Raw genomic sequence first — 20,204 nt, forward strand, 5'->3', positions numbered from 1 at the left:
GAGGGCAACCCGGTTGCTATGCTACTTCGGAGAGAGGGGAGGGGGGGATTGAGTTGTGAGCCGCAGCTAATACGATGTGCAAAATACAGCGGGATGGTGGGTCTCGTCGCGGCGAAGAACGAAAGGCCCGAGGAAAAGGAAAAGGAAGGTATTCCAACAATGAGGTGACAAGCAGCAGGCTCGCTGAGAAGGAGAGATGAGGGATGAAACAAGGTGGAAGAGGTGGTAGTGCTGGAGCAAAATAGAAAAAGAAGCGGTTCTGCTAACATGAAAAAGGAGTCGAGAGGACTTGGTTTGACGGGAGCGGCACTTGTCCCCTTTCAGTTAGGGGTCTATAGTCAGCCTTGGGTCTGACTGGGGCTGGGTTGGAGCGTTCCAAACAAAAAAAAACAAGGGGGGGCAGATTTGGCCCCAATCTGTGCGTGCCAGAACTCGTTAGGGGAACAGCAAAGCCGCTGATGAGACGCTTACACGGCGCCGCCATCAAGGCTGTGCAGGTCCAAGTTCGAGCCACAGCCGCAATGACAATTCAATTCACACATGATCGCCCTGGGCGGGTGACTTTGGAGGGCCAGAAGAGGCTTGATTCCATACTACAGGATAGGACAAGCTTGGTGCTCTAGGTTCGGGACTGGCCTCAATTTCCTATCGACGGGGAGCTTGGAGCTGAATCTACGATTGCTTGTTCCATTTTTAGCGACATGGTGGGTTAGCATAGTGCCGGGCACATGTGAGGCATCGACCTCAAATCACTCACTCTGATGATACGAGACGGAGATTGTCTTTGGATGGCGGTGGATGAAAGATTTATACCCTTTTTTTAACACCTCTTTCTCACACTTTTAATGTTCCTTTAAATATTTTTTCTCCCTCTAATATTCCTGCTTCTTTTTCTATTTTCCTCTTTTTGGTGCTTTTTTAGCAGTGAGGCATCTTGCGGGTGCCGTATCAATCTAAAGCGGTGCATCCTCCTGACTCCATCTGAATCAGCGCTACCTGTGGCTCGCTAATAATAAACCACCCTTTCGTTTGTCACTAATGCGCGTCAATCCTTGTCTGGCCATTTTGCACTCTACATTTTGCGCAGGATATTTGCCCCATTGCTGTACTTATAACAGATGGCATTCGCATCGGATTCTACAGGAAAGACACATGTATACGCTACAGTAAAATAGATGTGGTATTTAGCATTCAAGCTTTCAAACTGGCAACACCGAGCGCTATCCAATGGGCCCAGCTACGGACGTGATGGCGAAATGCTGGGTTCAAGGCAAGGTGTCAGTTAATATGTCGGTACTTCCCCTGCCTGTATGAATAATCGGCATTGCTCAATCTGTAAGAAAGCCCAACCAAGTGGAATGAATGGGCAGAGCTGCAGCAATTCAGCGGAGACCAAGCATCTGCGCTGCGTGAGTGTGGCTCGCCCAGCTAAAAAGGCCACCTACCGCTAGCAAATTACCTGCAACGCTGAAAAAGCAAGCGATATTAACCGTCAAGGTATGTACTAATCCTGCCTTGTTGATGACCCTTTTTGTCTTGAGATTTGAGAAAACGGCGAAAGGGGGCTTTTTTGATTTGATAAGCAGAGTTTTTTGAGTGCATTACGTAGCGAGGATGCATTACGTACGTGGACCTGTGTGGTTTTTATGAATCTGAGACCCCTATGAGGATAGCGATGTTGCGACGACGTCATCGTTTGCGAGGCCTCGGGGACGCTATGCGTACAGCTTCCATGCTTTTTGGCCGGAAGAGGAAGGAAAGTAACGTCGTTATAAGAGTCTAAATACAACCTTTTTTTCTTCCTTCTTTTTTCTCTCCTTTCTTCATATACCATTTTCTTTTTTTGACAACGCAAAGATCATTGTGTAAGCTTAATCCCTTGCCTCTTTTACAGCCAACGTGACGCTAATCAAAACAGCAGGCTACCATCACAAGCAAAAGTTCCATTCATCAACTACGTTTTCTGTGCCACGCAATCAATTCAATCCATCATGCCTCTCGTCGTGCCCGGCATCATGAGCAATTCCGACGACAAGACCCAGGTCTGGGCCAACAAGCTCGTCGGAAAGACCTTTTCGGAGAATGAATCCAATGAGACGGTACGCATCATTTCTTTTCTTCTGTATTTCCTATGCCCCAAGTCCTTGCTTTTATCCCATAGTCATCATGATCATGCCACTTTTGTATCAATTAGAGCGGGGGAGGCGAAAGCAAGTTGGCTAACATGTAGGACAGATGTTTTGCAAAAAGGACTTGCCAGAGTCTCACCGGATTATCAAGCCGGGGTCCATGGTCACTAAGGATTTCAGGCCGGATAGACTGAATGTGCATTTGAATGAGGATGGAACGGTGTCGCATGTTGTTCATGGGTAGAAAGGAGCTGTATGTTAGTGCGTAGCTGCTATGAGCTATGAGGAGTCGAAAAGGTTGTGCACATGCGACCGACGAGATGCCTAATAATACAGAAGAATAAACTATGCTATTTCATTATTATTGAAGTAAAATTACGGCTATGAATCAGTCAATTTTTTGTATCTTATTCTATTGCTTCATTTAAGCAAAAGCAAAGGCAAGCAGCGTTCCATCATTGATGCTTGCCCCCGCCTGATTGCATGTTTTGGCCATGGCTGTTTTTGCCCCGCCATTTCTCCCTGGCTTATCGATGGCGGGGCTGCTCCGATAAACCTGCACCTTGGCTTTGCCTTGTCTTGAAGCTGCGATTCGCTTTCCGTACATCATCGTCACAGCGAGAAACGCAGCGATTTTCCCTCCCTTTCGACGCGCCTTGGTTCTAGGCAATTCCGTCTTTATAATCTATATATCAATTCTTTTTACACTTCCGTATACTCCTCCAGTCATCCGCCAAAATGTTCAAAAAAGAGTGCGTCGATATATTCCCCTTCTCCCCTCCCCCTCCAAGCAAGCAAAAAAAACCAAAAGCAAGACAGCAAATCGACGAGGAAAGCAGCAATAAGAAGCATCCTTCAGCTAACTATCGGTCTCGAACAGCCTCCCCGTCGCTCCCAAGCAAAAGCTCAAATCCTCCGTCCAGCGCTCCCTCCGCAACTCCCTCCTCGCAACCTACCCCCTCCTGACGCCCTACATCGACGAAATCATGCCCAAGAAGGGCTCCCTCGAGAGCATGAAGCTGCCCGACCGCAACACGCTCTACGTGCTCGACTCGGTGCCCCTGTTCTACCAGCAGGACGGCTCCGACCTGCTGCCGCACCTCAAGCTCGTGCACCGCTTCCCGCAGGCGTTTCCCAGCATCCGCATAGATCGCGGGGCGATTCGCTTCGTGCTTTCCGGAGCGACGCTCATGGCGCCTGGGTTGACGTCCAAGGGCGGCAGACTGCCTGTGGAGGGCGCGAAGCCGTTGGAGGAGGGCAAGGAGATGGAGCAGGGAATCGTGGAGGATGGGCGGTGGAGCAGGGAGCTGGCCAAGGGGGAGCCGGTGGTGATTATGGCGGAGGGCAAGGAGGAGGCGTGTGCGGTGGGCATTTTGGTTGCTGGTACGGATGAGGTCAAGGCGAAGGGTAAGGGGCCCGTGGTGGAGGATGCGCATTTCTTGGGAGATGGACTGTGGTGTTTACATGCGTAGACGGAGGGTTGATATCGTGGTGTTTCTATTGGATTTTGTTTATATATATTTTTGGGATTGTACAGAATAAGATGGCACATGTATAAATTTCAGTTGCTGCTACCTTTGTTTCTTGGTTATGCTAATCTCGGATCCCCGAGTTAGGGTCGAAGAAGCGCGTGGATGGGCCGAAAGCTCTATGTTGCCACAGCAAGGCCCTCGCACGTTCATCAACATCTACTCCGTTCAGTTTAAATGGTCCCTAAGTTGTTTAAATATTACCACTCAATCGCTAAGTACTATAGTGCAAATGAGAGTCTATCCCGGCAGTCTAAACATTGTTAGTAATGAGTTGTAGCAACAGAGATCCTTTTCTCAGATTCTACCTTTTCAAAGCTGCAAAGCTCATAGCCATGCTAAAGTTTGTGCTCCAGAAACAACACCTTCCACACCCGTTCCTATTTACGCGCTCTTATGAATGGAGCGATAGACATTGTTCTCTACGCCACACACCTCATAGAACAGAATCTTGTCAGTGGATGAGAAGATAGAAATGATAACATGTTCACTTACGATCTGTAAACGATCCCTCTGGCTGCTAGGTATTTACAATGGAACCAGCTTTTAAACTCAACCCTGACTCACAACTCTCTCGGGAGATACTCTAGGATGATGATTTTCCTGCTTTCTTCTTCTTCTTCTTTTCTATAGTTTCCGCGTACTGGGAATGATGACGAGCCATGGCTGCCTCTCCTACATCTTCTTGATGCTTTTCAATAAAAGCCTGAACGTCCTCCAAGTTGTACTCGCCGTCAGGGTTCTTGAGGCTCTTCTCCGGCACAATACCGAAACTCGTATCGTCTTCGAGGATAATCTTCTTTAGGGCTTTGACAAGGCACGACCTGTAAAGAATGTCTCGGTGGTCAGTGGATTTAGGCTCCGGGACACTACCCTTTATGGATGTATTCCAAATAAAATCCCTTTGCCGCTCGGCGAGAAACTCCTTGCGTCGAGTGTCAAAGTCCTTTTCAACGCCGAATACAGAGAAAGCCTCCTCCGTGACTTGCTCCCTGGTATATTTGCGCTCAGGGAATTTCCCAAGTCGACGGCACTCTGGAAGGAATTCGTCGACCCATTTCCTGAAAACTGGCCGATAGTTCATGCGCCGGCGGTCGTTTGCTTTGAGTTTCTTTGCATCGGGCTCTTGTGCAACGGGGGATACCCACATCAGCCGACAACGAGTAGCGTAGTCAAACATGTCTTCAACGCGGGAGAAGGGCTTGTCCCAGTATCCGTCCATAGGCATGTCAAGAAACTCCATGACTTTGGCTGGATCGGAAGAGAGGAAGATTCTGGCTCGCTTCCTGTCAGACTCTTCGATTTCTGGGACTCTGAGCCACAAGGCGGTGTCATCGACTGTCAAACCGTATCCTCTGATTGTTGATCCTAGGAGATTCCACAGATCCCCATGACCGTGTTTGAAAAGCATCCAGCGTAGCCTATGCTCTGTGTCGCATACTCGAACATCAATTTGGATGTACTTTTTCTCGGACCCCTTGTTGACCTCTTCTTTATCCGCCGGCCAAGGGATAGCTAGACTACCCGCAGGCTCATTGCCTCCTGCAGTAATTGATCTTTCTGCTCCGAGGGCTTTGGATATGGTCTGAATCGCATAGACGCCCTTAGAAGCTTCTGGTTTCGGCGAGGCGAGTAGAAAATCGATATCCCCAAAGTCCGTTTTACCCGGGCCCTCAAGAGGAGACTCCACACAAGAGTACAAAGTGCGGAGAATCCCTTCGCATTGACTTTTGATGGCTTCATAAACTTCTTTCGGCATTCGGGGAGTCAATAGTGGATTGACTACTGATGAAAATGCTGAGCCACCCATGTTGAGAAGCTGTCGACGGCGCCTCTTTTTCTTTACTATTTTCTAGCCTTGGACAGTTTCCCAGCGTGATTTGTTGTAATAACCACTAGATGTTTTCAATGTGTTCAAAGTGTTGAATGGGATTCTGTTCTTTGAGCAGTTAGCAAGTCGGCCCTCAGTTTCAGCGTAGGTGATACGACAGCCCAAAGTAGAGCTTAGGAGAGGCTTTATAGCTCTAAAATCATATCATGAAGCATCCCAGCAGCTAGTCTCTAAATGAGGACATATTTTGCGATGTGACTCACCAGCAAGTATCGCGAAACGATGAGTTCGACGTATTTATCCAAAAGACATGAGCCTTCGCAGTGTTACGATAGCGGATTGAATGACTGTACTCAGTACAATGACGACAGGCGTGCAGGAGGCCGTCGCAATTGTAGCTTGAAGGAATGAAGCGAAAAAGAGAAGCGACCAAGCGAATGATTAAAATCTACTTGTGCGCCTAAGGCAGCGAAAATGCAGGGGCGCTGTTGTAAAAGAAGCAGCCTTAGGAAAAGGAAGCTGGAAGGCTCAAATTGGTGTTGCTCAGCACGATTGGGGCAATAGCAGCTGATGCTCTCAGAGGTACGTGCATGTATTATTATTACACTGATGCCCCCGCAGTGACCTGGCGCTTACCCTGGATTTGATGATGATTTCTTTGGGATCAAAGAAAAAGATCTGTGATATGAAGAAATGAAGCATAAATCGAAGATTTTTATGAAGAAATGGAACAGAAATCCGTCCATGATGTGCTCCGAGCTAGGAGAAAATCAGCTAACTTCAATATGAATCACTTGCCGGGATGCAAATCTAGCTGCGAATCATTGAGTCACGTCTTTCATGCTGCACCACTGCAACCACTACCTGCAACCAAGCAACCAAGCCGCGTCGTCTCTTTTCTCTTTCTTTTAGGGTCTCTATTTTCCTCTATTTTAGCTAGAAAAAATACTTAAATATGGCAGTTCGAAAAGAGATAAACAGCAAGGCACGGCAAATCACACCAGCCTCATCATGCCATCTCCCAGCCCCCTAGCAATAATTCATAGATTGGCTATATCTATTCACAAAATGTTGTATTTCTTACATATATTCTTCCACATATGCCTGCAACATTACAATGACTTATGAACCTTAAGACAATAGTATCGCCCTCAATAACATGGATCCAGCTGATCCTACGTCCTGTAGTAGCATACACCGGACAACACCGAACATACGAAGAGTAAAAGAACGTTGAGCGCTACAACTGATATCGAATCAAGTGCCTGGGATTTGATATAATGGAATTCTTTCCACATATTTCCATAGCATTCTGTGGTGTGGCGTGGCTATGCAGAGTACACTGTTCAACTGAACCAAACATCATCCTGGTTTCTATAGGCAGCGACAAGGCAGGATCAGTCGTTGTTGATCCAGCCCTATCGCTGCCCGTGTTCCCCCATCTAACCCCGCATGGGTACATGAAAAAAAGCGAAACTTTGAACGCGACGTGACTTGGCAAACCGCGTCAGAATAAAGTACGCGAGTCGTCCAATATTTTCCAGCCAAAAACGGAGCCAGCATATTTTATATTTATTGAACTAATAATATCTCTGAAGCTTTATTCTTCTTAGCTATATTCTGAGCTGCTATATCAATAGATCTGGATTATCGCGGTGTCTTTCAACGATCTGCATGATTGATGACGAGATTTTAAGACTTGAACAGGGCATCACCGGAGAATATGAGTACATATAGGGTCAGAGGCGTGCCGGCCGACTGGGATTGTCAACGATTGCAATCTTTCCTGAATGATCAAGAAACTGTTACAGATGCGGTGATTGAGTCCCTCGCACATGAGAATAACGGCATATGTCAGGTAGCAACAGCGACTTTTGTGAATTTACCTTCTCAGCTTCAGTATTCCCATAGCTGGTCCATTCCAATACCGAAGACGCCTAATACTAAGATTACCCGCAAACAATATCTAACGATAGATAAAGATTTTCATGGATTAACTACGCTTTACACACCATCTTCAGAAGATCATAAGATAGAGTAAGTATGTACGCTAATGGGGCGATCTATAGCTAACGCTTATAGTATTATTGCATTATCAGGCCTTGGAGGCCATGCTTTTGGCTCGTTCAAGGAGAAAGGCGGAAGCTATATGTGGTTGCGCGACTCTCTCCCTTATGACCTCACCTCGGAAGACAAGCCGATAGCTCGGGTCATGATCTACGGCTATGACTCGACTGTTGCTGAGAGCAAGAGCATGCAAAATTTCGAAGATTTCGCTACCAAGTTTAATGGTAGCCTACACACCTTAATGAATACTACAACAATTCGGCCAATCATTCTTATCGGCCATAGTCTTGGGGGATTAATTATCAAGCAAGTAAGCTACTATTTTACGCCCAAACTTTCGTTCCTAATGTTCATCCCTTAAACAGGCCCTTATATCGTTATCGGGATCGGAAAACAAAGAAAGCCGGACACTTATCCGAGCTGTATATGGGGTGGTCTTCTTTGGAACCCCACACCATGGCATGGACATCAGCTCACTTATTCCCATGGCTGGAGACGGGCCAAATCGTTCCTTAATAGAGTCTCTCAGCCATGATAACTCGCTACTACTTACTTTACAACATCGAGAGTTCCATAAAGTCTTGGGGGGTGAAGGTGAATCAGAAGTCTTCTGCTTTTACGAAACACTGAAGTCACCAACGGCACAGCAAGTGAGTTTCCTAATATACATTATGTCCGATAAACTCATTAAGTGTAATTAGGATCAATTTGGTGACTGGAAAATGACTGGGCCTGACGCGTTTCTAGTCACTAAGTCTTCAGCTACACATTGTCGTCCTTGGGAAGATGGTGCTGAGAATATCTGTGCCTTGACTCGTACACACTCTGAACTGGTCAAGTTTAAACCTAACGACTCTGATTACGACATCGTAAAAGAAAAAATTGAGGGTATTTGTAAACGGGCATTTGTAGCGCGAGGCGTCACTTTCGATCTTTACTGCAAAAAATGTCAGTACCAGTACCCCCCTTCATCTCGCGAGTACTTCTATTAAACAGTATAGGTGATGAATATGGACATATGGCTGACGTCCCTCACTGTGTCGACTGTTAGTATTGGTGCCCCCACCAGCCTCCCAAATATTAACATTATATAGGCGATGAAATCGGACATACTGCTTTTGATCTTCACTGTTATAAATGTCAGTGCAGCTGCCTCTTATTATCTTACTAGTACTGATATCAACCCGCAATAGGCAACGGGATTGGACATTATGCCCACGAACCTCATTGTTATGAATGTCAGTCCTAGTATCTCCATTTACTTCTTGAGCATTGATATTAAACGGTATAGGCGACTCATTCGAACATTTTATAAAAGATTGCCCAATGCGGTAATTGATAACGAAGATTTAATATAATGTAGTAGTTGCTGCTTGAAACTACAGTTGGATCTAGCGCGATTGGGTATTTAACAATTATTTTCATGCGTTCTTCAAAAGTACGTTTGCTGAACACTACATGTCTTATAAGCAAGCTCAGAAATTTTACAAAGACATGTAAAGAGGCTTTCTTAATAAGTGACAAGTCAAAGACCTTCCTATATACACAAGAAGTAAACTATATACAATAGTACTGATGATATGCACAATAGCCATTGGCCGCTCTTCCGCTCAACCTCATAAGTCCATTAGACTTACCCCTGTATCATTTACTGGATATCTCCCTTCCAGTAGTAGACCCAGAAGGTGTTGCCATCTCCAGAGAATGGCTCAGTTCCGAACTGGTAGCCTATAAAGAAATTAACATTCTGTTTCTTTCGCCAAGGCAAGTAATCGACTTACTAAGAAGGTACTGGCTGCCAATGGGGTATCCTCGGTTTGTAGCCATCCAGTTGTAGAATGCCTTGACATCGCCGTTCCAGTTCTGAACCTGGTTGTAAGCAACAAAGCTGTAGACTTGCATCTGGCCGTTCCAGCCGTAGTACAGGTTCCAATCTTGGCCGTTGACATTGACATTGCCCTGGGATGAACCAATGGGGTAGATGTCACCATATCTGCCAAGCCTATTTTGTCGTATTAGTAACTAGAATCACAGTCGGCTGTCTTTCCATCTTACCAGATCATAAGCTCGAAATCTCCATAGTACGTCGGGTGGTTAGGGTCCGAAGCAGTGAACAAGTCGTAGGCGACATCAGCGCGCAAGTTGTTTCCGGTATAGTTCCATACGGCACCGGTGGGCATGCTGTTGATGCTGCTGACCAACTGCTTTGCTCCGATATCTCTTTGCACGTTTGGGAATGACTTGACATTGGAGGGGCTGCCAGACCATCGCCAGTCGGCGTGCCACGCCGTGGCATCAGTAATCCAGTCGTTTGTGATACAACCGAATCCTCCAGCAGCTGCAGATGACTCGCCCCAGAGGTTGTTACTGATGGTGAAACCGTTGGCCGAGATGGTCGAGTACTGGTCGCAAAGCGTTTGCGCAGCTACTGCTGGCAGCAACGCAGCCAAAAATGAAAAGGCCTTCATTGTGTTTGTCAAATGAATGCTATTCAAAGAAGTCTACGCTATGCAATTGAATGCCTGCTGAATGAGCGTGAAGATGAACTCTTTAATTTGTCTGGCATGATGACTTCTTATACCTAAACATTGAGAGATTAAAGCCATCACTGGTCCGAGTATAAGTTCTTTGCATAGCCATTCAATCACCCAATTCTAACAAACATGGCAGGTGGAATTGGTGAATAACAGTCTAGACACTTCCAATCAGGGACTTTCCTAAACTTGATGGATAGATTAAGACAAGGCCCATTCGGCCGACGCCGAGGGTAACACTCTGATCCGGCTTAATCCGTAATTAGACGCCGTTACCCCTGGCTAAGTTGGCACTTCATTTGAAAACAGGGGCGGCACAACTGACAGCGATCCACTCTTCAATACACATAAAACGTGAGGTGTATCAAAAATAAAGCTGGGCTATAGAGCACGTGGCGTGCTGACTCGAAAAATATACCTCTTAGGAAGTTGGACGACTAGGCTAAACAAACCTCCCTTAGGGATGTCGAAGCATCAGCCTATTTGCAAATGCTTTGACAGAAGTAAGCCAGCCACGAGTTACTGAGTATTATACAAACGACTTTACATCTAGCAACTAAAAGTGTCTGGCAGTTAATAGAACTCTTTAAATTGGCTTGTTACAGTTATTTTTTTGGCTTTTGAGAAATTTAAAGCTTAGTTGCGAGTCAGTGTTAATAAAGAGGATATTCGATAATCATCCTGAAATCAGCAACATAGTGTGATCCATGTAACCCATTGGCGCTTCAACCAGGGTATTACAAAAGGTGTCACCCATAAGCAAGGGCAATTACAAAAGAAGAAAGAGGTTAACTCAGCAAGTAGTAGCGGCTATTGAATCCGGCAACTGTTTAACTAACTCGTGCAAATTACCCATCATAGCCCATCTTCTGCCAACGGAAATGTATCCGTCCCGAGGTCCCTATCGACTACCTAGGTATCTAGCTCACTAGGGACTTCACCTATTGGTGGGCTAAAATAGTCAGTTATGTAAAGAATATATTTCTGTTTCCGTAAAATCCTCATTGATGAGTGTGGCCTGCCATTTTTGGCAAATAGATGCTCAATAGTGTGATTGTAAACTCACGTTCCGTTCATCAAGGTACTCATGGCGCTAACTGATTTGGTATCATTGTAATTTGTAATCGCTATTAAACGGGCCTATTGCACCATTTTCTGTTGTTAAAAGTTCCAACCCATACTCTATATAGAAGATTAGACATAAGCTTACGCTGCTGCGCGGTAGAATCACGGCCGAGCATTCACCCGGTAATACACAATGCCTTTATCAAGAGCCGCGGAAAACTGCAAGTTGCCGTTTCTATCTATTCATATTTGCTACCATAACCCTTACCACCTATCAGCGTCAAGTATATGCATTCCTGATACCCCTAATTTAGAAGAAGAGGCCTTCGTCCGAATGAATCAGCATACGAATTGTATCCCAAACTTCGTCTCGCGATACTGCGTCTCATATTCTTCAACTCTAGTCGTCCGGAATCATTGTCACCTCAAGCCGTCCGATCCCTTCGATTTCCGCCGAAATGCGATCGCCTGGCTTCAACCAACAATCCCCATGTACATGGGCTGACCCAGATGGGGAGCCGGTAAAGATAATGTCACCTGGCTCAAGGGTCATGTAACTACTGATGATGCTCAGCTGCTCGTCACACTTATACAGCATCTCGCTAGTAGACGCATCCATCATGGGCTTATCGTTGACGGATAGTCGGATGCGTAAGTCGGCTGTATCAGGCAGGAACTTGGCCGGCACAATGAAAGGCCCGCAGGGTGCCATAGTGTCTTGTGCTTTTCCGCGCATGAGATCGATTTGCAACTCGTTGCCAGCTGGAATTAAATCCCTGCACGAGAGATCCAGTCCGATACTGTAGCCAGCGATACCTTCGGCTGCGTCTTCCCGACTGGCATGTCTCAGCTTCTTGCCCACTACCACGGCCAACTCGCACTCCCAATCGAATTGCTTCGTAGATCTGGGGATTCTGACAGTCCTTCCTGGTCCGACGAGACTCGTAGTGGGAGGTCTGATGAAGAACGGCATGCTCGCCCACTTTTCTGCACTCAGACCCATTTCCTTAAGATGGCCAGTGTAATTTGCACCAACTGCGACCAGTTTGTTGGGGTACATGATGGGAGTGAGGAGCTGGGCATTGCCCAAGTTGATTCGGCTTCCACACGACACATTCTGATCCGTTCTAATGTTCTGGGCAAATTCTTCCAGTATTGGTAAAGTGTCCGGCCATGATCCCAAAATGTCTTTGACCGTTGTATACTTGGGCGAAGGAAGTGAATCAGAAAGCAAGTAGAAACTGTCATCAACCCCGATGGCTGCGACAGGCTTGTCTTCGATGCAAAGTGTAGCAAGAGTAAACCTCGACATGTTTAAAGGATTGGAGGCCATGATGAAATTATTGCATGAAATTATTGCATGATTAGGAGGGCTTTTATATCTTCACTGAGTGGTCTGCGACTGTCGTTATTATGAGACTGGGAGAAAGAAGCAACAGCTAGGAATGCGACAAGTTTACTTTACGCTGGTTTTAACATCAATCGTGGCAAGATACGGGGCAGCTATGCCGGAGCTTTCTCCAGACGAAAGGTCGGGAAGCTCCCGCGTGGCGTAGAACTTTGAACGTGATGTATCATTTGCACTCGCGCAATCCACTGCATATGAATGGGGCGATGCCTAACTCGAGCCATTCTGTAATGGGAATACAACTAGCGACACTTCATGCTAAAGGGCAAAATCTCTATTAACGTACACCGACTATGTGAAGTCTTCAATTCTCTTATTCTTTAGCTACATACTTGTGAATAAATATAAAAGCTAATAATGGTGCCTCAGGTGCTTTGCAAAAGAAGCTGGTTTATGCTGATGGATCAGCTTGAATATTTCCAAGCCAGTATTCATCTTGATCGGGCTTATCAGTCCATTCGTGCTCCTCATCCTCAACATAAAGGCGTACTATCTTCCCGTCTGGGTCTTCGCAAGCCAATACCCACGCTTTAATACCCATGAAAATAGGACTTCGCTTAACATTCATTGAGTCGAGCCACGCCGCCCATTCGTCGAGATCTTTGCGGGTGGCGACCCCATATGTGACGGGATCCCACCCTCTTTGCGCCTCTGCTTGGGCTGGTTCATAGCGGACCTCGACTATCAACCCAGTAGGTTCATAACGGAACATTTTTGCGAATAATTTGTGATCAGGAGTGAAGTGGTCCCAGCGAGGTTGAGGAGTGAATGGAAAGACTTTGGTGTAGAAGTCGTGTGTCTTTTGGACAGAAAAACATGCCAACTTCAAATGGTTGATGCCACGAAAAGAGCGCGGCATGGAAACTGGACTGGACCCGTTGGCCATGGTGGATGATTGCTGACTATCGCCAAAGGGATCGGGTTGTAAGAGTAAGGCTAGGATGGCACTTATAGGATTCAGGGAAAGTAGTGACATTTTATCCCCTGGCTCAGATCCCAGCACAGCTGTGTCCTGTTACTCTGGAGCCGAGTGCCACGAGTTTGGTTAGCCAGCTTAACTGAAGAGGGTTAATAACATTATTAGAAGATTCTACATTGTCATGACGGTTGCTATCCAGTCCCGAAATCGAGATGACTCGGGACTCGGCCACTTGACGGGAGCGAGCCGTCCGTGTATGCCGTATGGGTCCGGGTTGTTCCCGTGCTCCACTGGCTGAGTCCGCTACTTGAAGCTGCTAATGCAAGTGTTAAGCCCGGGAACAGCCCGACGAAAAGGAGTAAGTAGGTAGTATTGCAATGCCTTCTCTTCTTCTTCTTTGTTTCTATTGTTCCAACTACCGGTAACCTCCCGTATCGTCGGAACAGCCCGAATCGCGTTTCGGGCTCTGATACGAAGAAGGGCGGGGACTCAATTGAACTCGGCCTCTGAGCTCCAACGTGATGATATCACACAACAGGCGAAGACGCGTAGCTCTCGCCTGCGACACCTGTAGGGAGCGTAAAGTTCGATGCGATGGGGCGAAGCCTGTTTGCGGGACGTGTCGGGCGAGAAACCGACAATCTCTGTGTGTTTACCAGTTGCTCGGCGACAATGGGAAAGCAGGGAGCGAACGAGAGTAAGTCGGGCGGAATTGACAAAGATTCACCCTAAGCCACCCTCCTTTCATCATCTCACATCCTTGCCATTCAGATATGTTCAGTCACTACTCGCACGAATCAACCACTTAGAGCAACAGGTCCGGCAGAAAGGCGATGACTACCATAGGAGTTCACCAGATTCTACGCCTTCTACAGCTCTAGCTACAGATGGCCAAGGCGTTTCATCATCATCAGTGCCTCTCGCTTCTACCAGTGACACACTGCCTCGCCATAGAGAGAACCCATTATCTTTCAAGGCGTCGCCTACAGCTATACCCTCGCAACACGATGCCAGCCCAGTCAATGCAATGGGCGCCGCTGTGCCGGCGAGAATGGTGAATGATTCGCTCAACGTAAACAAGCAGTACTATGGACAATCTTCGATCGTTTCGCTCTTACGGCAGGCCAGACGTGATAGAACGCGGACGGAAAACAGTCAACATGTTGAGACGCAGCAAGCTAGAGAAGCCCGCCACATATCGTCTACTACCACTACGGCGAATCCGGCATCAGCCGGGTTGCTCCATGACCAATTCTGCCTCCCTCCTAGACGAATGACAGATGCCCTCCTCGAAGTTTACCGGAAGGAAGCGCACATATTTCATCCCTGGGTACACTTTGACAGTTTCATGGCTCTCTATCGCTCGATCTGGTCGGGGGATAACTTGGAGGAAGCGTCCGACCTGCCGGATATTGGACTCGGAGGCAGCAATTGCCCGACAACCGTCTTCTATTGCGCATTGAATGCAATGCTAGCCGAGGCGTGTCAGTTCTCTAATTTACCGCCACAAGACAAGAGATCCAGCTCGACGATGTTTTACGAACGATCACGAGCGCTCTTACAAGTCGACTTGCTCGATAGTGGCAGCTTGTCCCACATACAGACGCTGTTGCTTGTGGCACAATACTTGCAATGTACGGAACTGGCGACCCAGTGTTGGAATCTGGTGGGTATGGCGTATCGCATGTCAGTGGCCATCGGTTTGCATCACGACGAAATGTCTGCCGGCTTGAGCTCACTGGAGAGGGAGATGAGAAGGCGGACATGGCATGCATGTCTCCAAATGGAATTGTAAGTTACTTACCCCGTGATTTTCACACAAATACATAGGCTTCATGTCACATTGTAACAACTTCAGAATCATGAGTATGACTATGGGTCGCCCGGTTCAGTTGGGAGTCGAGCACAACGTTCCGCTACCTCTAGCAATTGACGATGAGTACCTTTCTCCTACTCGGTGTGACTGTCGTCAACCTGATAGTATTGTCTCTCGCAATCAGTACCTAGTGGAGAGCTTGAAATTAGTACAAGTTCTTAGCCAAGTTCTCTCCACCATGTACAATGCGACGAAAGATGAGGAGCAGAAGGTTTCTAGTGATGTCTCAATCAGTACGATGCGGGCCAAGCTCATGGATATGCTACAAATTGAAGCCTCATTGGATACCTTCGAGTCATCTCTACACCCGAGTCTCAAATGGGACGCATATTGCTCGAGCATGGCAGCAAATGATGTATTTGTGCGCCAATCTAATGTGCTTCATGCAAGGTATGAAGAAATTCCACCTGGTTTTCACGACATGTGCTGCGGAATGACTAAAACTATTATCTAGAATCTTACATCTTAAATTACTGCTTCATCGTCCAGCGTTGAGTCTCTACTGCTCTTCCAAGGATAACAGCGGTCCGTCATCGGAAATAACATCTGGCTTAAATCGGTTCCCAAACCCTTATCCGACCGATTCTGCGGTAGCTTGTGTCAAAGCGGCTTGTGGGTTGATTGACGTGATACATCGAGCAGTCGCAACTGGCTCTGCTAGCGCTTGGTGGTACTGTGTCTTTTGTGAGTCCTGAATTTATGATACCCTTTGGGATCTCCTTCTTTTAATATGTAAATTACTGATTTGAACCATAAGATCTTATATCTGGTAGTCTTGTCTTGGCTCTTGCAGAGTCTCGAGATGAGCTCGTGGCCCGCTTAGAAGCGAATACCTTGGAGTCAGCTTGGTCAAAGTGTGATCAGGCTCTGTGTCGAATGGCAAAACTAGTCGATGGACCTGTGCAAGATTATGCTACCGCCTTGCGCGAGCTGAGGAGGCGTGCCACAGAGCGAGGTAAGTCGTGGTCATATTTACATTCTCAAGGTTACATCCTTGAGTCCTTAGTAGTGTTTTCACTTTCTGACCACCTGTATCATTATTTAGACAGACAACAGCCTGAGGCGAGTCAACGAGAGAATGGGGAAAGTGTGCCAGAACAAGCTCCCACAAATCAGTTTGAGTCTACTGGAAAGACTGCGCTACAATATGAGACTCTTCACAGTCAGCTAAGAAGACAAAGTCATACTTTTATGGGGGATCTGCTACAAGAGTACCTTGATCCACCAGCATTGCAGAATTGGGATGCGATTCTAAATGACGTTCGGCTCTCCTATCTTGCCCCGGAACGGGAAGACTGCCCTATACCGCCGTGCTTGTTTTAGTTAGTAAATGAGAGATAAGTATAGTAAAGTCTTTGGCGTATACGGCTGCTGCTATAACTACAAATCTCTGCTACTGCTTGTTCTTGTGGAAATCTGATCATATAGTTGAATATGCCCCAGACAAGTATATGTAGACAGGGAAAACGGTTCATTAGCTCTGCTGCTTCTTTTTTTTGGGAACACAGGACATTCATTCTTCAGCGAGCTTACTTCTGACTTAAGTAGTTTTTCTTAATTGATTTGCCGATGTAATTAAGCTGTAATGGACAGCCGAATTATCCTTATATTAGTATAAGACTATAGAGTTATTCTCTATCAACTAAATTCTCTGTATTTGATCTATAGTACATCCTTGGATTGCATTAGGATATAACACTTCGCCTCTGGTTTCTAAGTGGGGCATTTGCACTCTATTGAAGAATAATCATCATGTCTTTATTACATTTCATATAAATAATTGCCATTCCGTCTATGTATAGTATATATACAGAGAGTATCCAATTAACTTTTGTAGTCGGGTTTTAGGCCTAGGTTGAACTCAGCCATGGAAGGCAATTTACCTTACTCATTCATTACATCACCACAGTGTCATGAAAGAAGTTAGTTTCATAATGATTAGTTCATTGTCTCGCTTCATGTTACAATTTTTGGAGGACAGGCTTTGACTGAGAACATTGACTACCCCCATATACATTTGTGTAGTCTCATCTACCCTTGCATTGGAATTTTCGTCTCGGAAACGTCTTATATATCTATCAGGGGCCTTGCAACCAAGTAGCTGAAAGAAAGCATCTGAGTTGAATCTAGGTTTTGTGGCTTAAAGGGAGTATAAAAGAAGAGAATATTACCTTCCTTTGCGACGCAATATATAAATAAATACAGTCATTATTAAGTACATGTATCTATATAGCTGTTCAATAGCGGCTTCTACACAGACCACCTGCATCTTTGTTTTCACAATTCTTCTCTCTAATACAGACATCATCATACAATATTATATCATCTTCTACCTTTCTATCACGATGACGCCAACCCTCCACCAAATTGATCCAGATGGAGATACTCTTCTCATCTTACACTATCCTGACGCACCATTTGCGGTAATGGATTCAGTTACGATTCGCCGACTAACAAAATCGCGTAATCAACTACAACTAGAATTTGTCGAGCAGATAAGACAAGAGCTAAGGTCTTCCAAAAAGAGTCAATCTGAGCCGCAGGTTGAAAATAACAAAGAGGAAATACGTTTCCAACTCTCGTCAAAACATCTTACACTGGCATCCGAATACTTTAGAAAAATGATGGCCAACGACTGGAAGGAAACCACACCTGCGGAAGGCTATTCTTTTGTTGTAGCTGCTGAAGAATGGGATCAGAAAACACTACTTATACTAATGAACATAATCCATGGCCAGATCACAAAAGTACCCCTAACGATTAGTCTTGAGATACTTGCCAAAATGTCTGTTCTTGTCGATTATTACAAATGCCACGAAGCGGTAGAATTTTTCGCGAAAACGTGGATTAGCAATTTGCCCGAACCAATTCCTTCTTCTTATGGGAAAAATCTTGTACTTAGGCTCTGTATATCGTGGATATTCTCAGAAGCTGACATTTTTCGGTTGTTGACAAAGACCGTCTTATATCAGAGCGGGGGCCACATTCCTTCGTTAGGTTTGCCAATACCGAAGGCCGTTATAAGTAAGCATCGTGAAAGGTGTATCCCCAGTAAAACGGCTAATCCTATCTCTAGGCGCTCTTGAGGGGAAGAGGCTGGCTCTTATCGCCAAATTCATTTCTAGCCTACATGAATTGAGATTTCAGTCATCTAAGGATGAAGGGAACTGTTCTTTCGAATGTTCTTCCATTCTACTGGGTGCTCTTGTCAAAGGCATGGACACAGCTTGTATTCCGCAAGCACTACGATATGACGGCTATAGCTTCATGACACTGGAACAGGCTATGCGCTGTATCAAGGAGCCAAATTACAGTTCCGTACCTAAATCTTACAGCCTTTGCACAAGAGGCGTACATCCACCTGGCGTACATCCGCATCCAACAGTGCCTCACAGATGCACGCTCTCTGAGAAAATAAGGCCAATCCTCGATGCAAATTATCAGACAATTGTTGGACTAGAATTGAATGCCTTTATCAATCAAAGCTAAGCCTGCCCGATTCCTCGAGTATCTACTACTTTAGCTATATTATCACGACCCGACTCTTATGGTCGCAACAATAGGCCTACAGGGTAGCCGGTTTCGGATAAACAATAGACCAACTTACTAATCAGGAACGGATTATTAGATTATTATAATAATCTAATAAACTATAAGTAGATTATTAAAACTATAAAATAATCTACTATAGGATTATTAACCTTTATTAAATAATCTAGCTTAATTAACTAAGTATATAAGTTTACTTTATATTATTTATTAAAATACTTAAATAATTAATTATTATTATAACTATAGTATTTATAATATAATTAAATTAAAACCTAAATATTTATTTTTACTTATACTAGCTAATAATAAAATTACTTATTTACTAACTTAACTACTTTGCTAATATAAACTATAAAACTATTCTAAGGTTTATCCTTTAGAAATAACTAACCTATATTAATTTATAAAAACCTAGTTTATTATATAATAATAATTTTTATTTAAATAGTTACCTTAAATGTGACGTCCCGACCCAATACTAGATAGTATAGGGTAAGTTCCTAAGGTAATAAGCCAAGGTTAATTAGTTTATGTTAGCAGAGAGGACAGGAAGTAACTTTAAGCAAGTGTAGTTACGAAGCGAGTAAGATATAATAAAAATTCAGTTTATATTTAATCTTAATGCTTTATTAACGACTGTCTATCTAAGTTATCTTAAAGAGCGTAGAGAATTGAATCTTATATATCTAGTCGTTCCTGGTAGCTTACTTCCCAAAGTCCTATTATACCTAGTAAGCCTGTAACCTTTGGGGTTAAGGCTTATACGCTATAGTGTACGTACCTAGGTGAACCCGTGAGGCTCGCCTGTAATTGGCTGTTTCTTCCGTAGTATTCCTAAAAGGTATATACTCTGGATCAGGTCGTAACATTAAACCTATAGGTAATAAAAAATAATAAAGAAAATATATAAATACTAATATTTAATATATTTAATAATAATATTAATTATAAAAGTTAAACTTTAAGTAATTACTAAAATAGTAATATTAAACTTAAAAATATATTAATTAATAATATAATCTCTTAAGTTAATTATAATAAAATAAAAGCTAAGCTTAATACTTTTAAAACTTAATATTAAAAATTTTAAAAAAGCTTAAGGGAAAAAGGTAAAGTCCTTAAACTAATAAAGCTTAAACCTTTTAATAATAACTTATATAAAATAAATAAATTTTTCTTAAAATTTATAATATACTTTAAATATTTCCTTTATATTTTTAAAAATAATAAATATAAAGTTATTTTTATAAAAAGCTATTTTACTAAAAATACTAAATTATAATTTTAACTTATT

At 44.5% G+C, this 20,204-nt stretch overlaps 9 protein-coding genes across 9 annotated transcripts; 5 read left to right on the forward strand and 4 right to left on the reverse strand.

Moving 5' to 3' along the window:
- Window positions 1-1,844: 1,844 nt before the first annotated feature.
- V8C40DRAFT_257202 (uncharacterized protein) lies at window positions 1,845-2,587 on the forward strand. Its single transcript, XM_083218441.1, has 2 exons — window positions 1,845-2,099; window positions 2,236-2,587. Exons 1-2 carry the CDS (start codon window positions 1,992-1,994, stop codon window positions 2,371-2,373), a joined length of 246 nt encoding a protein of 81 aa, XP_083068371.1. The 5' UTR covers window positions 1,845-1,991; the 3' UTR covers window positions 2,374-2,587.
- Window positions 2,588-2,638: 51 nt separating this feature from the next.
- On the forward strand, window positions 2,639-3,610 carry V8C40DRAFT_257203 (translation machinery-associated protein 20). Its single transcript, XM_083218442.1, has 2 exons — window positions 2,639-2,881; window positions 3,010-3,610. The coding sequence occupies exons 1-2, from the start codon at window positions 2,868-2,870 to the stop codon at window positions 3,599-3,601; spliced, it is 606 nt and encodes a 201-aa protein (XP_083068372.1). The 5' UTR covers window positions 2,639-2,867; the 3' UTR covers window positions 3,602-3,610.
- Window positions 3,611-4,213: 603 nt separating this feature from the next.
- On the reverse strand, window positions 4,214-5,745 carry V8C40DRAFT_122724 (uncharacterized protein). Its single transcript, XM_083210952.1, has one exon. The coding sequence runs from the start codon at window positions 5,466-5,468 to the stop codon at window positions 4,245-4,247; it is 1,224 nt and encodes a 407-aa protein (XP_083068373.1). The 5' UTR covers window positions 5,469-5,745; the 3' UTR covers window positions 4,214-4,244.
- Window positions 5,746-6,549: 804 nt separating this feature from the next.
- Window positions 6,550-7,122, forward strand: V8C40DRAFT_122768 (uncharacterized protein). Its single transcript, XM_083210953.1, has 3 exons — window positions 6,550-6,559; window positions 6,633-7,006; window positions 7,088-7,122. Exon 2 carries the CDS (start codon window positions 6,770-6,772, stop codon window positions 6,980-6,982), a length of 213 nt encoding a protein of 70 aa, XP_083068374.1. The 5' UTR covers window positions 6,550-6,559; window positions 6,633-6,769; the 3' UTR covers window positions 6,983-7,006; window positions 7,088-7,122.
- Window positions 7,123-7,212: 90 nt separating this feature from the next.
- On the forward strand, window positions 7,213-8,548 carry V8C40DRAFT_277859 (esterase/lipase family protein; the record flags this gene model as incomplete). Its single annotated transcript, XM_083221001.1, has 4 exons — window positions 7,213-7,526; window positions 7,572-7,866; window positions 7,922-8,206; window positions 8,258-8,548. 4 exons carry the CDS (start codon window positions 7,213-7,215, stop codon window positions 8,546-8,548), a joined length of 1,185 nt encoding a protein of 394 aa, XP_083068375.1.
- A 392-nt stretch (window positions 8,549-8,940) lies between these two features.
- Window positions 8,941-10,116, reverse strand: V8C40DRAFT_257216 (glycoside hydrolase family 12 protein). Its single transcript, XM_083218443.1, has 3 exons — window positions 9,612-10,116; window positions 9,338-9,558; window positions 8,941-9,284 (listed from the first exon to the last, which is right to left on the reverse strand). Exons 1-3 carry the CDS (start codon window positions 10,022-10,024, stop codon window positions 9,205-9,207), a joined length of 714 nt encoding a protein of 237 aa, XP_083068376.1. The 5' UTR covers window positions 10,025-10,116; the 3' UTR covers window positions 8,941-9,204.
- Window positions 10,117-11,555: 1,439 nt separating this feature from the next.
- On the reverse strand, window positions 11,556-12,551 carry V8C40DRAFT_283521 (fumarylacetoacetate hydrolase family protein; the record flags this gene model as incomplete). The annotated part of the gene is made up of 1 exon (XM_083221963.1): window positions 11,556-12,551. Exon 1 carries the CDS (start codon window positions 12,486-12,488, stop codon window positions 11,556-11,558), a length of 933 nt encoding a protein of 310 aa, XP_083068377.1. The 5' UTR covers window positions 12,489-12,551.
- Window positions 12,552-12,954: 403 nt separating this feature from the next.
- On the reverse strand, window positions 12,955-13,639 carry V8C40DRAFT_283524 (VOC family protein; the record flags this gene model as incomplete). The annotated part of the gene is made up of 1 exon (XM_083221964.1): window positions 12,955-13,639. Exon 1 carries the CDS (start codon window positions 13,537-13,539, stop codon window positions 12,955-12,957), a length of 585 nt encoding a protein of 194 aa, XP_083068378.1. The 5' UTR covers window positions 13,540-13,639.
- A 90-nt stretch (window positions 13,640-13,729) lies between these two features.
- On the forward strand, window positions 13,730-16,954 carry V8C40DRAFT_257220 (transcription factor domain-containing protein). Its single transcript, XM_083218444.1, has 6 exons — window positions 13,730-14,179; window positions 14,254-15,273; window positions 15,341-15,748; window positions 15,813-16,042; window positions 16,116-16,313; window positions 16,404-16,954. The coding sequence occupies exons 1-6, from the start codon at window positions 14,004-14,006 to the stop codon at window positions 16,679-16,681; spliced, it is 2,310 nt and encodes a 769-aa protein (XP_083068379.1). The 5' UTR covers window positions 13,730-14,003; the 3' UTR covers window positions 16,682-16,954.
- The last annotated feature ends 3,250 nt before the right edge of the window (window positions 16,955-20,204 follow it).

Source organism: Trichoderma camerunense, assembly GCF_050948025.1.
Source record: "Trichoderma camerunense strain CBS 138272 chromosome Unknown V8C40scaffold_23, whole genome shotgun sequence".
Lineage (NCBI taxonomy): Eukaryota > Fungi > Ascomycota > Sordariomycetes > Hypocreales > Hypocreaceae > Trichoderma > Trichoderma camerunense.

Bases quoted from the DNA above. Each gene is read 5' to 3' on its own strand.
- V8C40DRAFT_257202 (XM_083218441.1), top strand. From the start codon at position 1,992: ATGCCTCTCGTCGTGCCCGGCATCATGAGCAATTCCGACGACAAGACC. The intron at 2,100-2,235 runs GTACGCATCATT...CATGTAGGACAG, and splicing joins AGAATGAATCCAATGAGACG to ATGTTTTGCAAAAAGGACTT.
- V8C40DRAFT_257220 (XM_083218444.1), top strand. From the start codon at position 14,004: ATGATATCACACAACAGGCGAAGACGCGTAGCTCTCGCCTGCGACACC. The intron at 14,180-14,253 runs GTAAGTCGGGCG...CTTGCCATTCAG, and splicing joins AAAGCAGGGAGCGAACGAGA to ATATGTTCAGTCACTACTCG. The intron at 15,274-15,340 runs GTAAGTTACTTA...TAACAACTTCAG, and splicing joins GCATGTCTCCAAATGGAATT to AATCATGAGTATGACTATGG.
- V8C40DRAFT_122724 (XM_083210952.1), bottom strand. From the start codon at position 5,468: ATGGGTGGCTCAGCATTTTCATCAGTAGTCAATCCACTATTGACTCCC.
- V8C40DRAFT_257216 (XM_083218443.1), bottom strand. From the start codon at position 10,024: ATGAAGGCCTTTTCATTTTTGGCTGCGTTGCTGCCAGCAGTAGCTGCG. The intron at 9,559-9,611 runs GTAAGATGGAAA...ACGACAAAATAG, and splicing joins GATTTCGAGCTTATGATCTG to GCTTGGCAGATATGGTGACA. The intron at 9,285-9,337 runs GTAAGTCGATTA...ATTTCTTTATAG, and splicing joins TGGCAGCCAGTACCTTCTTA to GCTACCAGTTCGGAACTGAG.
- V8C40DRAFT_122768 (XM_083210953.1), top strand. From the start codon at position 6,770: ATGGAATTCTTTCCACATATTTCCATAGCATTCTGTGGTGTGGCGTGG.